A 16,135-nucleotide genomic window follows, 5' to 3' on the forward strand; every position below is an offset into this window, starting at 1 on the left:
TTCTGCTTGGGGTTTTCCCTCCTAAAATGGATTTTCAGCAATCGTTACACACTTTTCTTTGATTTTGATAATCTAACATTAAAATCATGCACTATCCCCAATCCACTTCAGATTTGGTTTGTTTAATGAAGAGTTGAGCAATTTCAAAGGTGTTTTTACAATTCAAATACTGGGTGGTTGCATGCTGAGAAGATCCTTTGATATCTGAACAGTCCTCCAATGACAATCTCGCGGTTTTAATCTTTCTGGAATTGAAGGCAATCTAGACAATCTTAGAGACATTCCTGATGAAACGAGCCTTTTTCTCTCCCCAGTTTTCACACAAATATATAAAATATTTACAAATATGATACAATGAACTTTATGGGCTGCTTTGGGCAACATTTTGTGACACAGGTAGCTGATATTTATTAGTCATTACAGAAAAAGAAGCTAAACCTAATTTTTTTAAAAACTAATGATTTTATTCAATACTCTGTTGGGGTTTTCCTCTAACACCAGCCACTGCACAGCTCTCATAGGTTATATATTAAAAGAGCTATTTTTGTGGATAAAAGTCAACAACAAGTCAATAATTTTTGGCAGATAGCCTTCACTGTTCTGCTAGCACAAGCGCATCCAACTGCTGATGAACCTTAATGTTTCCCTGATATTGTTTTCTGCTATAAAATGGAAGATCTAATCTATGCTGAAGGTCAGTCCCCACCGAAGGCTGCAATCAGTGACTGCATTCATAAAACCAACTGAAATTCGTAATGTTGTGCAACATGCTCTGGTCTGTCACAACAGTGGCTCTGCCGAGATGTCCTCTAGCAGGACGCTGCAGAGCTGGAAGCACCCCGACTTCTGCACTGCTGCTTGTGCACGAGAAATCATCGATCCACGGATCAAACCGCAGCAGGTGGAAGCTGCTGGAGCAGCCAGTTAACCCCCTGCATGCTCTAGGAAGAAGGATGAAGTCCTGACCACTTTCACCAGCCGCCTAGACCTCTGGCGGGGACACCCACTGTCACTTAGAACAACAAGTAGTGAAAATCCATCTCTTTAAATAATCGCCTTGTACAAGTCTAAATGCACTACATCTTAAAAAAAAATAAAAAGCATAATTAAAACCTAGGCTTCTCGCAATACCTTGGAGTCAGGCAATTATGAGGCACTTTTAATGAGTAATTTAGGTAATTAAAGAAGTCAAACATATAATACGCAAGAAGCAGCGTCAGTGAGTTCCTGCTCCGGGGCCCTTTGCTCTCCGGCCCTGGCTGACGTGTCCCTCGGCCGGTAACGGCTGAACGGGGTTTTCCGCAGAAGCTTCGGCTGCGACTCGTGTTTAAGTGTGTTTGAATCCGACATGTACAAAGTATGTTTTTGCCGCTAGAACGCAACGCGTGCCGTATCTCATTTAGGATATGCAATTTACTGGCTATATTCTAGTAAAATAACTTTATGGCTTTCTGTCATGATAAATAACAGTTTATGGCATAATGGAATTAATATTTACTTTGAAAGCTATGTAGAGTATTCAAATAAAGTTGCTATATATAGAATCATCTCAACTGCTGCTGCTTTTTTAAATGCTGCGAATTGATGAGACGACACACAAGTATTAAATTCCAGCACCCTCCGGCCATTAATAAACCTTCGGATTTCAGATTTGTAATCAAAACCCTTCCGTATATTTTATACAAGTACTGTAGTTCAAAAAGAGTTAATTCAAAAGCAGGACAAACTGGACCCTGAAGGGCCTCTGGGGTTTGGGAACTTCCTCTGCCTGCCCTAAGGATGGAGATGGGGCAGGATCACAGGTTTGGGCCGCACAGCTTGGAGCCAGGGGCAGAAACCTTAGCAAGCGTTCACAAGAAAGTTCATGATTTAACACACACAAATTGATCATGTCTTTGTAGTTATAAATGTATTTTTTATTATTCCAACAAGAGGAGATTAAAAAGACACTGAAGTCTAAACACGCCTCTTAATATGAAAGTCAGAGGGAAAAGAAACTGACCGTTTTTAGATGGCTGCTTTGCAGATATTTCAAGTTAATATACCCCTGCCAATGCTCAAAATTTATTTTTATCCACCACGTACCGTATCACCAGACTTCTATCAAAAGCAGGGTGTAAGGCAGTTCTGCTGCCTCTCACTGATGCTTACGGGCCGCCGCTGGGGCTGCGAGTGCAGAGAACACAACACACAACAACCACTTCTCATCTATCCAGCTGCACAAAATTCTCTGCTGTGATAGAGGTGATGAAGCGATCACCCAGAAAAAGCATCATCATTAGTGACCAAAATCTAAGCCCTTCTCCCGGGCTCCAGATGTTGGTCCCTGAGCACACAAGGTCGCAGGATGCAGAGCTCACCTGCCCGCACCTCAGGCTCACCCAGAAAAAAGCTAAGCTGAGCCCAATACCTGAAGAAACAGGCTGAATGTCAAGACAGACAGATGTCAAAATCTATCAGGGATGTTACAAATGGATTTGTAATCGTTAGTTAAGAGAGACGCTTTGCACTGCGCGGAACGGCCGCAGCGCGCTGCGGAGCCCTGGGCAGCTCAGCAGAAGCATCGTCCCACGCCTGGTGTCACGGAGGAGGTAAACGCCGCTTCCTAGACTGCAAACAGCTTGTAAAAGTTTTGCTATGTTAAATACTACTCATTTGTTTTCCGAAGAGTCTGCAGGTCTGTCTTCAGAGAGCTACATGTAGCCTACAAAAACCTGAACAAAGCCAAACTCTGTCGTTAAAAAATTAAGTCCAAGTGTTGGACACAACCTCCTCTCTGAGGGAGGATGGGCGTGAAGGGAATACATGGGAGTCAGGAAAGGAGAAGGTATTTCATCTTTTTAAGCTCAAAAACATGCTTCTGTTTAGAAGGAAAAAGCTAAAATAAATTGTTCTGGCTGTGGCGGGTAAGACATTACATACCAAATGGAAACCTGTCCCCAAGGACACAGAGAGCCTGACCGACAAAAGGACAAGGAAGGAGCAGAGCTGTTGCTTACATCACGCACGCTCAAAAATAAAAGCAGCAGGAGTATTACCCAGTGCAGCAAACCCACAGGCACTTGTATAACCGACTTCCAGTGCTTAAGCAGAAAAATATTTCCTCGTTCTTGTTTTATTCAAAATTTGTTTATGGCAACAGGCATACAAAAACTGCAGGCAAAGTGTAACCATCAACAGAAACACCCACGCAGTATTATAGAATATACTTAGGTCGGACAGAAGGCATAATCTTCAAAAACATATTTATAGTGCTCTAAAACGTTGCAGTCCTCGGTAGCATGGGGCCTTTTAATGGAAAAATACAACATATTTGTTGCGGTAAGTGACAAGCAGCAGCCACCAGCAGGCAGGGAAAGCTGTCCCCACGAGGCGCGGGCGGCAATGCCACCGCGGGGCTGCGGCGACGGTCGGCTGGAGCCAAGGAGCCCCGGGACGGGCGCCCCGGCACAGCCCCGCCAGCCACCGCACGCCAGGACACACCGGCACCAGCCCTCGGCCCTCGCCCTTGGAGATCCGAATCTTTGTTTAGGAAATCTGAATCTTTACCTTCAGGAAACCCAGTTATCTTATGGAAGTTCAGGGCTATTTTACCTTATTTTGAGAACTCACCAAAATATTAAACCAAGCGTAGCTTTGCAATTACAGGTGAACATCAAGTCTTCCCTGGTTCTAATCTGCAGAATTTTTGCATCGTTACCAGGTTCTGGGCATTTTTTCTTTGAAAATAATTTTAAAAGCAGTACTCCAAGTTCTTGGTGTAAACGCTCGAGAGGTGGGGAGCCCTGGAGATCGCAGGGCACCACGCTGCCGAGCAACCCCCAATGATCCCTGGGCAGGCGCTGGGGCTGCACCGGCAGCTCGGGGACGCCGCCGCTGCCAACGAGGCTGAAGCTCGGACGAGGACTCGTCTCAAGGCACGCGCACGCCCGCGTCGCATCCTGCTGCCTTCCACGGCAAAGCGCAGGGCGGTGAAGCCGGGGCTCTGAAAAGTCCCCAGGAGGAGGAGGAGGGGAGGGAGGTGGAGGCTGCATGGTGCCGAGGGGCGGATGGAGCGGAGGGGACGGGGGTCTCGGGCTGTGTCTGCGCCCGCCAGCACCCCCGGGATGTCTCTCCCCGCACCGGAGAGTGTTGTTAATCCCCAGCAGCCACGCGATGGCAGCAGAAATGTGGGAACACCGGAATGGACGAACGCATTATCATACCGTTAGAATGAAAAGGTATTGTGCAAAGACGAGGCAACTGCTAAACGTAACCCGACGTCCACGACGTTTGTAACACAAGCAGGGAGTAGAAAAATAGTTTTCCCTCTGCAATACGGTAACTTATATTTGCCACATTAATTGACAATAGGGTCACTTGTGCTTTCTTGTTGTAGCACTGATACAATACAACCCTCTCCCCCTACATTTTTTAAATTTTAATTTGACCTACAGCAGACAGAGTAGGAACAGCTCCTGTTTCAAAGTAATTCCTCGAGGTCTGGGTAACTAACTTGTCTCAGCTTTGGCTACAGGCTTATCCCACAGGGAAAGTGCTGAACAACCTGGGATCACCCAAATCCCCATGAGAACATCAGTTCATCCAGTCCAAGAAATACAGTATTTGGACTGCTCGATGTCTGCACCACGGCTTCAAACCCGGCACGTCCAGTGAATGGAAAATGCCAACGATCTTGTTCCTGTCAGCTCCATCCCATCACCGGCCGTTACCTCAACTGTGCGGCCAGGGGCCAACATCTCATTAGTGCCCTTTTGTTGGAGATGTTTGACTCCTTTTTGTCTTTTTTTTTTTTTTAATAAAAAGGTTATTTTCCAGGAACTTGAGGCACTTCTTTATTTTGCCAACATTTGGCACCCAAAGTGAGATTCCCTCTAAAACCCTGACGAAGCGTTGAGCCGAGTGGGAAGCACAGCTCCCGCAGTCTGCTGCGCACCAACACGCGGTGTCCCAGTGCGGTTACAGCCTCCCTCCTGCACCCCGGAGGATTTCCCTTCCCCAGACTTTGCTCACACAACCCCATCATTAAGAGCAGGTCTGCACGTTTCCCGGAGACTATGAGCACAACCTGGAACGTGACAAAGGGGCGTTGGCATGCAGCGGCGACCTGCCACGGCCGTCGGTGCCAGCCCCCACCCGCCACATCGGGGTCTGTAACGGGAACAGCTTCACGCACGGGGGGACACTGACGGGGCACCCGGCGAGGGCTGGGGACCCTCTGCCCCCGCTGACCCTTCCTCTGCATCGCGCTCTCATTCCGCTTCTGACGACGCGGTATTAGCGTGCAATTAATGCTTTATATTTCCAAAGAGTTCTACAAACGCTGGCTAATTGCTTCTCATCTCTCGCCTATAAAAGGGTGAGTAAATAATATCCTACAAAACGGTGGCCACTAAAACGTGCCCATGTGCAGGACAGGGCCACGCTCTGAAACCCAGCTTTTGTGTCTGTACTGTGTTTTGGGGACAATACCAGATTTTGCTTAGGAACCTTCAAACCCTTGACACGACTCTACGCTTCTGCTTCCCCTCCCCATGCACACTTTGGTAAGCGATATCCGTCTTTCCAACAGGAACTCAGGAAATTAAAATGTTTAATGCATCTCTGATGCATACAAAATTAGCAGCAATACAGCAAACGAGATTTGCTTTCCTTTCCAACACACCACGAAATAAATAAATAAATATAAACACATTAAAACCCAGGCGCGTAACGCAGAGACACTGAGGCTCCTCGTTTCCAGTGGAAGCCCTTATCTCCGTCACAGCCCACAATGCAATTACAAGATTACAAGGCACACGCTGCTTCAGCATCTGGATCCTCCACGCAATCACAGGGATCCCTACAGAAAAAGGAAACCTCTTAATCTTGCAAGGAACAGCATCGGTTTTACCTCGCCGCGCTGCACCCCATTTAAAACGCTCTAGGAGCTCTGTGATGACTGACCTGCAGTCAAAGGCTCCAGCCTCTGGAGTTAGTCCTTCTCTAGGCGTGCACAGAAATGGGCCTACGTGGACAAAAAAGTACGTGCAGACCACTGCCTGTCTCTGTATTTACGTTTATTTTGTTCTGCTTTAAACTGTCTCATCTAAATTGCAAACACGGAGATAAAGTTTGGACCAATAAACCTCCATTCCCATCTCCAGTCCCCAGCACGTTAAACCGAGACCACAGATCCAGCAATCCAATCTCCATATATTTTATTCTCAAAATATTTCATTTCTGGCCACCAATCTTTAGATCTCCTATTGGATTTTGTTTTCATAAATGGATTTTCCCACAGAGCTGGCGGAAAATATATTTAATTTCGAATTTCTCTAAACTGAAATAGTCAATATAAATGTCAATGTGTATTTGTGCTGTACAGCCTTTGCAGTGACACAAACCTCACGTTTCAGAGGGGGGTACAGGGGTGCCCGGTAGCTTGTTTTGTGTCTGCACACTCGTTCTAATGTTTTATTTAATAAGGATGGCTAAATAATATAAGAGTACATATATATATAAATTTTGTTTGTTTTGTTTTGGAAAGGTTCCAGAGAGAAGCCGATGTCTACCACTGCTTTGCAGGCAAATCGAGAGGAAGATGGCGAGGAAGGACTAACACCACCCCGAGGCGCGGAGCCCGATGCGGGGGCTGACGTTTGTCACCCCGTTTCTTTAGGCCCATCCAGCATATTCAGGCTCCCGACTCCTCCGACAGACCCACGTCACCGCGTTCCTCCTCTTTTCCCCCACAGTATGTGGTGCAGTTGCAGCATCAATTACTCAAACAATTTCAGTCTATCCAGACGCTAATGTCATTAGTGCACAGAGATCCTTTTGGAACAATTTACGTTGAAACCGCCTTTACATGCTAAATGAAAAATGTTCAGACTTTAGTGAATGGGCTTTGAATTACAAGCCTACCACATGCGGCTCAGCTTTATTCGTGCTATTTATTAAACAGAGGAAAAAAAAGGTGATGCAGTCAATTACAAAGCAATTACCTGAACCGCCCCTGCAGACCTGTTGCCTCGCGCCGAAGGGACGGTTGCCCTTGACTCGGGCAGAACTTGCCCATGGGCCACCTGCCCTTCACCCAAAAAGGGGTCGTGACCCCCATGTGCGCTCAACAGAACCCCCCCACGTGGTTTCTGGTCAGCTTTGAAGGTTCCTCACCCGGTGCCACACCACATTACCCGCCGTCCAGCCCCCATTTCTCAGCCTTTCTGCTGCCGTCACCAACCTTCAGTTACTCAACGCTGTGCACTACAACTGGCTGTAGCCATTTAGTATCTTATTTCAAAAACTTCACAAGCCACGTGACTGTTCCACATGCCTTTGTCGTGCTTCTCCAATGTATTTTGAGATGACTTGTCAAAAGATCACTTATTTTTTTAATTTACCGCAACAAAGATTTTTGTTTGCTAAACTATATTAAAAAGCCCACAGATCATTTTTTCCACCGTGTTCACAACATGCTAGCTGGTACACGAGCAGTAACTCCGCACAAGGCCTAACGTTACTGGAACAGCATTCAACCACAATTAAGGCAAATAAGCCAAACCTGCCCTACAGGTACCCTTTGCTGCTTCAACGTTTGCAAACACTGAACCCGCCCCAGCAGTCACCTTTCGCTGAAATTCAGCACAAACATGCTCAAGCTGAGCCGCAGTCCCAAAAGCTCTTGCTCTTAGCTTTGCTTCAGAACGTTTATGCAAAACCCTCTGTTGTTGCCATAAAGCAACCTGTTTTCAAAGAAGAAAGTTTAATCTGCTAAATTTTAAAAGTTGTGTTTTGTCAAAAGCAGATTAGGAAGGGTAAGGATCCCTCACCCCACTGAAATCACACAAAAGTAATGGTGGAAGGAATCAAATACAAGGGGAAAAAAAGATTGAGAAAGCAATTTAATCCTCTTCTTCCACCTTTTCTCCCTTAATCATATAAAAATAAAACCAAAAACTTTTTCCATTCTGGTTCATGTCCAAAATGATGTGTGAACTAATTGAGTGTAAAAACAGTTGCTTGGCGTTACATCAGTTAAAGTAAATGTAACATTTCCTCTTCCTACCCCGCAGCTCTCCTCCGTTCCTGCTTTTGCTGTAATTCAGTCCATTCCCAACATGTCACTGGAAAGACTATTCAGAAAAGCAGGAGTAAGAAACAGACTCTTTATTTCTTTGTGAATTTATTTTCACTTCTTTCAGTCTAAGGCTCCCTCCGTCTACCAAGTGTCTCCATCTGGAAGCCTCCCAGTAACCCAACGTTACAGAGAAAGTGACGATCCGTAAGTGAAACACTTTCATCTGGTAGACGGGATTTAGTTATTCTGGACTGATGCTGCCGGGCTGAGAGAGTGAAGCAAATGCAGCGTAAAAGCTGTATTATATCGTCTCAAGATTTAATAATTTTCCCACAAACCCTGACTCACTCGTTACCCCTTCCCCGGAGCTCCCTGCGGGGCACACATTAAGGAATGGGGTAGGGATTCCCCAGCAGGGAGGCACCCAACCCAGCACGGCCCTTACGCAGGTTCTTCGTTTAAGAACGGGTCCAGACACGGCAGTAAGAGCAACCTGCAGCTGCACTTACACCACTTACCTCCGGCTAAATGGAGAAAGTCCTTCAGACTTGACCACATAGAAATATTGGCGCACAGGACTTAAAAATCAAGGATGGGCTTGAGTTGCTTTGCAAGAGCTGCGATTAGGACAGTTTTGTGTCTGCCAGGGTAATGAGAAACACCGCGGACCCTCTCTCTTCCTCCGACCACACCGGCATCGCCTGCGGGCCCACACCGAGCCAGCGGTCCCTGGTCTCTGCTGGGACGGCCATCCCCGTCCCGTCAGCCCCAGGCACAAGTGAGCTAATCCCGCCAGACCAGAAGCACCCCGAGGGCAGCTGCCTTCATCTGCTGACATTTCATCCCACGCGTTACCTATTCCCCCTCACGCCGCGCTGCCCAGAACCAGTAACGCCGCTGACCTGCTTTGAGTGGCGAGCTCGGAGTGGTCCAACGCTAAAAGTTCTCTCCCAAAGATTAATTTTCCTGGAGCGTTGCACAGCAATGCACCGGTGGCTTGGTATGAGTTAGTCCACGCGGGAAATAAAGCCAAGTATTTTATAGCATGTCTCTGAATAAACAACTCCTGCGCGCGCCCGCCTGCTGCAACACCAAGCAGCGCGTCCATTTTCCTGCGGCGGCTCAGCTCCGAGCGGGGCCATCCCCGCGGCGCCGGGCCCGGGCACAGCATCGCCCCCAATGGCACACACAAGCCAGCAGCCCTGATCTCAGCTGAATCTTCATTTTGAGACACCCAGATATTAAGAAAGCTTTTACTGCTGAAGTTATACACTGTAAAATAAGCGACGACAATTAAAGGATTAGGTACATTACAGGTCTGCTGAAGAATAAAATCTCCTCGACACGTATAGGGCGTTAGGAAAAGATGCCAAAACCCACGACCATTTGCTGTGAATTTATGTTACTGCAAGCGAATACATTAGGATCCTGATATAGAAAACGAATTATTGATATGTATGTTCCCTTCAAAAGAGACTCTCAGGAGACCCATTCCAGATTTAATGATAATCCATATTCCCCTTCAGAAACGGTAAACCGACTCTCTGATTTCCCCTGGACTGCCACAGACGCATGAATCATTAAGATGCCATCACAACCCGACGTTCTGGATGCCGTAAACACCTCCTAGAATAGGGAACAGAATAAAATCCAACCACAGCTCATGAGGAGTCAACACCTTCCACATTTCTGTACGAGCATCTGCCCGTTGTGTCCACTGCAGAGACGTGCACGTCACAGCAAGGACGGGGAGATGCTGCTGGCCTCTGTGCCCTCTCATGAGTTATGGGAGATTAAGGGAGAGGCTGGTTAGAAAGGGCAAAAGTAAAATATTACAAAAGATGTAAGGAAATACCGTTAGCAGTGACGATAAAGAGTAGATCTGTATAAAAACTGTCACTCCTCCTCGAGCACTTTTTCTCCTTTGCTTTCAGGACCGGGCTTGTTTGTGTTAATGTATGCACACGTGCGTGTCATATTTTCAGAAAGCCTTTCACATTAAACTCTCATTTCTCCTCCAAAGCCATTCCACAGTATTTCTCTGGAATGAATTAAGCAACCCGACTGAACAATGCAATCCTAATTAGTTTGCAAACTACACAGCTCACCTCTGAGGGCGAGCAAGGCCCATGTAAATTAAAGCGAATTGGATCAGACTGTCCTAGGAATAGTTCTCCAGATCAGCGCCGCTCGAGCGTGTGATCTCAGAAGTTCTTTCACCCTCCAGTAATACCTTACAAGTAAATTTCACCGCCAATAGCAGGGAATTGAGACACGTAAAAACGTTCTGCAGTTTAATACTCCACGATGGGTTATTTTACATACTACAGAAAAGCCCGTTGGTCATTTCCCGACAGGAGACGTCCCGCTGCTCTCGGCACGGACTCGCGGCTCACACGCCGTGAGAGCGCCGACGCTGCTCCCGCCCGGCTCACCCAGCCGCCGACGCCGAGCTCAGCTGCGCTGCGTTTCCAGGCCCAAATGCTAAAGAGACCTTTTGCAAAGTTTTCACGGTGACGTCCCAGGGTTTATGCAGTAATTGAATAATCTAAAATTTCCATTCCTGTCCTCGTGGACTAATCTGTAATAGTGTTAAGGGACTGTTATGATATTAATTAAATACAAGTCCTGCATACAAAATTGATACTCTGCATCTCCATCTCCACAAGGGAGTTTCTCTCTTAATAAGACTTAAATCAAATTTTACTTTTTTTTTTAAGAAATTCATAAAGATTATCATATTGTACTGAAATAACATACATCTATATATGAGAGAACAAGATATTTCAAATAGATGAGCTCTGGCGCACTCGTCTTGTCCATCTCCCTGATCTGACATCAGCAGTGTCGGACCAACCCCAGGCTGACGAAGGACCCCTGTGACGGGCGGGGGGCTCAGCCGGCAGCGCCGCCCCAGCACCGCACGGGAGCTCCCTCCCCGCTGACGGACGCGCTGCTGCTGCAGCCGCGGGGTTTTTGTGGAGCACCAGGCTGCTGCCCATCCTTTGGCAACGTCACGCCACAGGCAGCGTGGCTCAGGCTCCGGCAGGGACTCAGCCGGGCACGGCTCTGCCCGAGCTTGAGAACCCTCTTCTCCAACTTCTCTTCAGGCTCTCGTGTGTGGAGGGACCAAAATATCCTCAATACGGGATAAAGAGCAACAGAATTGGCGTCGACCTTCCAAAATGCAGAGGACAAGAGGGAAATTTACTATAAAAATATGACCTCGTTTTAATTTTAGCAGCAGTTTACTAAGAATTCACATGAATGCACCATTTAGAGGCACCTGGAAAGGTTCGTGCGCAAGAAGAGGCGAAGGCGTCAGCCGAGCCAGGCGACGGTGAAGCCGGAGCAGCACCAGTCTGGAGCCATGTTAAAGCTGTTTCAACACTCCCCTTACTATTATTTATTAGTTAAAATTTTTAATTATGTGAATTGATTAGGAACACATCACCAGGGATCCTAATTAATTAGAATTTTAAAAAGGATCACGGACTGGAGATTTTTAATGGATTCCACAAAGAATTGCACGAAGAGGCATGTTAAGGGGAAGGCCAAGTTAACTTCTCCTTTCTGGTTTATCCAGTGATTTCTAACAGGATTGTGCATCAGATTAATCAAGTAATATCCAAACCCCTCCTGCACAGTGATGGTAACCAAGACAACAGCTTGAGGATTTCTGGCAGTTATCATTTAACATCCACTTGGTTCATTAGTTTATTTCTCTTATTCCTTATTTATTTAAATTAGTGTATTCCTATTTAAATTAGTTTACTCCTTAGTTATGTCCTAAATTTGCTTTAGTTGTGTCGTCCATGCTCACCAAATCCTTCTCTATGGTACTGATGGACACCAACATCCAAGTATCTGGTGTAAACTTTTCCTTTCAGAATGCATTTTCCTCCTTACCCAAAACTTGGAAAGATGCAGTAGCCGTCACATCGGTGACGCTCAGTAAGTAATTAATTATTAAATCTGCTAATAGAAATCCCTTTTCAGAATTGGCTGGTCAGTAGTTTCATGGGCCAATCTCCTTCTTGCCCGTTAGCTGCAGCTTCCAAAGCTCTGTCTGGATGCTCTCGATGCTCTTGGCTGTCGGCTTTGCAAGTACTTTTCCATCACTGCGACGATGATACCTATTTATCTCCTGGCTGCAAGAGTCGCTGAGATGATCTGGCAGTGCCACAAGGCAGACAGTTATTTCATGCCCTGTTAAACCCTAATGTGGTTAACTACAGTATCACTCCAACTTTGAAAAGAGCCTTTTTTATTATTTCGAATCTGTTGCCTATGTGTCCAAGAAAAGAACATCGCTTCCTGTTCGGATGGTATCAGAAAGGTAAACCCATAAGGCTATCCGAGAAGTAGCAGCATGTACCGATCGAGTAATTAATTAAGAAGGTTAAAAATACATAATTCTGCCTAAGCAACACTTAGAGGACAAGAAAATGAGTGTTTTGTGCGTTGCTCAGACCAGAGAGTGGCAGCAGTCACGCAGATGCCGCCCCGGCAGCGGGAGGGGGCAGCGTGGGGGCACCGGGGCCGCTCAGCGCGGGACGGGGCAGCAGAGTGCCGCGGCCTTTCCTCCAGCCTTCGGAAACCACAGACACACTCAGCACAAGAGACACCTCTACAGCGGACCCAGCTCTTCTAGACCCAGATTTATGTGAGTTAAATTCCAGACCCGAATCTCTATTTGCCTGTTCCTGTTGGTTTCTCTTCTTCTGTCTTTGCGTACCTAAATTATGACGACTCGAATCACCAGTCCCTTTGTACGTTCTGATAGCCGAGGGAAAAAAACACTAATTTCTTTTCAACACTTAGATGATCAGTCTGGATTTTGATAACCCTTAGTGATACTTAATACGTAGATTTATGCAGAATTTGTGTTCCTCCAGTTTTGAGCCCCAGTAAAAATTACCATTGACTGTTCAGAGCGTTGGCCCAGGAGCCAGGTTTGGGCTCGATTATTGTTTTATCTGCTGCAGGACCCAGCTGTAAAACTGGCCACATCCTGCATCTGCCCAAGCCAGGAGGCTCGGAGCTGCGTCTGCTGGGCTTCGCAGAGAAGATTGAGGGACGACTCGATAAGAGGGTGTAAGTACCTTCTCGGAGAGAAAATATCAGGTACTGAAGGGCTCTTAAACTGGAGGAAGATGTAGGAATAAATGACCAAACCCCGGCACATCCAAATCACAAAGCAAGTACTTTGACACTTATTTTCTTAAGTGGCGAATGTGATCAGCCACAGGAAGAAACCCTGAAAGCTGCGCGTTCTCCAGCTCCTGATACATCCAATTACAGATTTGTTACTTTCCAGAAGACACGCTTCAATAAAATAGAAATTATTGGGTTCAGTACAGGGCTATTTGAGTCAAACATGATCGCTACACACATCCTCGCAGTCAGGCACTCCAGGGGCTGATGGCTCCATCTTTCAAAAAACACATCAGAAAGTATTTAATCATGTGTATGAGTGGTAGCCAGTGGTCACCACCACCCTCCTACAGGTAAGTTTTGCAGCGCAGGTTTTGGTATTCTGCATTGTTAAAGTTCACAGAAGTTAATTAAATCATGCTCTGCAAACCCAAAACAAAAACAATGCACAATTTCTATTATGCTGACACTTTTTTTTGGGGGCTTGTCATAATAAAACATTGTTATTGGACGTAAAAATTATGGAACAGAGTTATGCCTCTCTGGTGTAATATAATGCAATCCATTTAATATTATTTTAAAACCCAAAACCTCATTAAAGCAGACAGAACGTAAGAATGACAAATCGCCCAGAAGGAAGCTGGAGCATGAGGTGCATTCCAGGCGATGGCCACCCCGCGTCCCCCGCGCTGAACTCGGTGACGTCAAACCCCCCGCACGACTCCCGGAGCCACGCCAGGGGGCACAGGGTGCTCCTCATCTGGGTGCGAGAGGGTTAATGCCCTGCAAAACATATGCCAAGACAGGCCTGAAAGCCTGGCCTAGCCCAGAGTCCGGCCTTAAAGCTACAGGACAGGCCTGGAGAGAAGGGGTTAAGCTCTGCCTGTCCCTGCACGTCCTTACCCCAAACGCTGCAGCCTGTGCCGCCATACCCCTCCCGCCCTGGTGAGGCACACAGCCTCTTGGCTGCAGGGATCAGTACAGCTCATACAAATATACACCCTCATGGCTTCGCTACTCGTTTGCCGAAATCAGAGTATTCGTGACACAGCTAAATGCTACAGTTACACTTTTTAATACCCTTTTACCATTTTGGCCCCAAGTTCAGTATCAAACGCAGGGAATAGGAACTGAGTTAGGCAAAGCTCTGCAGTTGGACTTCTGCTATCAGAAAATATAACTCCCATTTAATAAAATACGAAAGAAAAAGTTAAATAAATCTACTTCTTATCCACATCCGTGCAGACCTTTAACATCAGAAGCAATCGGAGCCATCAAATGGTTCTTTCCTCACACAGACGGAGTTTAAGAAAGAACAGTTGTGTCAAACAACAACAACATGTTTTAGAACAAACAGGCTTATTCCAGAAATACCGTGTCAGGTGCAATCACCCTTCTGAATTTCTCTGAATACTGTCAGTGGAGCAACGGTCTCCTTCAAAACATGCCTTGAAGCAGAGTCCGATTCTGGTCTGAATTCAACAGAAATTCTACTTCTGCACACTGTAAGACCAACACTTAACAAGCATACAGAGAAGTATGGCAATTGCTACCAAAAACTAGCTGGTATTTTGTGAGAATTAAATCATATATGTACAAAGCTTACACAGTAAAAAAAAATGCTTAACAACCCCCCTGGAGATGCCTGGTCGCCCTCGTGAAGTACCTGTTACAAAAACCACGTATTGTACCAGAAGGTGCTCGGCGCGACGACGCTGCAGAGTCTTTCTCCGACACTGCAGCTGTACGCCATCGTGACAACCAGAGAGCAGTAACACAACCACACGGTGAAGCTATATTCAAATTTTGCTCAAAATTGTAATAAAGAACACGCACATATTTTGGGGGGCCAGGGGAAAATCTGGAGCTCAGCAAATATAACCATTTTTCTGAACGTGTAGACAACTCCACGCTGAACGTATCCCGCGGAGCTGTTGCCTCCCGGCCCGCCCACCACCGCACGCGCCACCCCTCCGTCCTCCTACCTCCACTCCTTGGACTTTCAGTTTCATGTGATCCTCTCGGGTGGTTTTCCCATCTTTCCTTTTTTTCCAGCAATATCCATCTTTCCTGTATTTCACCTTCTTCCTATTGTACAGGATCATAGAACCATTCTGTGGTCTGAAAACAAGAAACAGTTTTGGATTACACGAAGAAGAAAACCCACCCTAAGAGAGTTTATGAAGCAATGTGCTACAGACCAGCAAAAGTCTCTACAGAAAAGCAATATTCTGTGTTTGGCATAATATAAATTTTCACCTTTTGTTGCTGTTAACTGGATTAACCGGTGTTTTACAATCTGCAAATTTTTACTTGAGAATCTTGTACCTAATGAAGTAAGTGTGCCAGTGAGAGGGTTAAAAAAAGAAAAAAAAATAGAAATCTTATAATAAATAGGGAGCTTTTTCACAGAATATATTATGATTGGGCTTGGCTACACGCTGGAAATTAGAAGGAAAGAAAGGTTAAGGGAAAAAAAGGATTGTTATTATTTTATTATAGACAATCTCTCTCTTTTTAACGCATCAGCAGGATTAGATAACAGCCACCTCTAATGCAGCACCAGAATATGGATGTTGGCTTAAAAAGGCAATAAACAAGCAAAAAAGAACGGAAGAAAAAAGCATTAGCTTATACATTGGTTTCGCTGTTCCTGCTTAGATCAGTGTTAGACATGGAGTAACTTCCCCTCTTTTGAGCACCTCCTTGACTTCAAAGACGCATGAAAACATTTTCCGCCTAGAAACCCCGTCGATGCTTCAGAATATCAATACAGGCACATTGACGCTTGCCCAACAGACAGGAGTCAACATCTTTTTGGTGTATGACGATATTTCACAGAAATGTTTTGCCATCTGCTAAGCCAATACACAAAAGGGGCATTTCTGCTGTAATGCTAAAAAAGAAAAAAATAAA

General features: G+C 45.9%; 1 protein-coding gene across 11 annotated transcripts in view; it reads right to left on the reverse strand.

Annotated features, from left to right (window-relative positions):
• Positions 1 to 16,135, reverse strand: part of CAMTA1 (calmodulin binding transcription activator 1) — a 305,869-nt gene that overhangs the window by 180,511 nt on the left and 109,223 nt on the right. For all 11 annotated transcript variants that reach the window (XM_074847837.1, XM_074847839.1, XM_074847834.1 and 8 more), the window contains one exon: positions 15,205 to 15,340. In XM_074847837.1, coding sequence (XP_074703938.1) covers positions 15,205 to 15,340 — 136 coding nt within the window. The remainder of the gene's footprint in view (positions 1 to 15,204; positions 15,341 to 16,135) is intronic.

The sequence above is a fragment of the Strix aluco genome, chromosome 22 (assembly GCF_031877795.1).
Source record: "Strix aluco isolate bStrAlu1 chromosome 22, bStrAlu1.hap1, whole genome shotgun sequence".
Classification (NCBI taxonomy): Eukaryota; Metazoa; Chordata; class Aves; order Strigiformes; family Strigidae; genus Strix; species Strix aluco.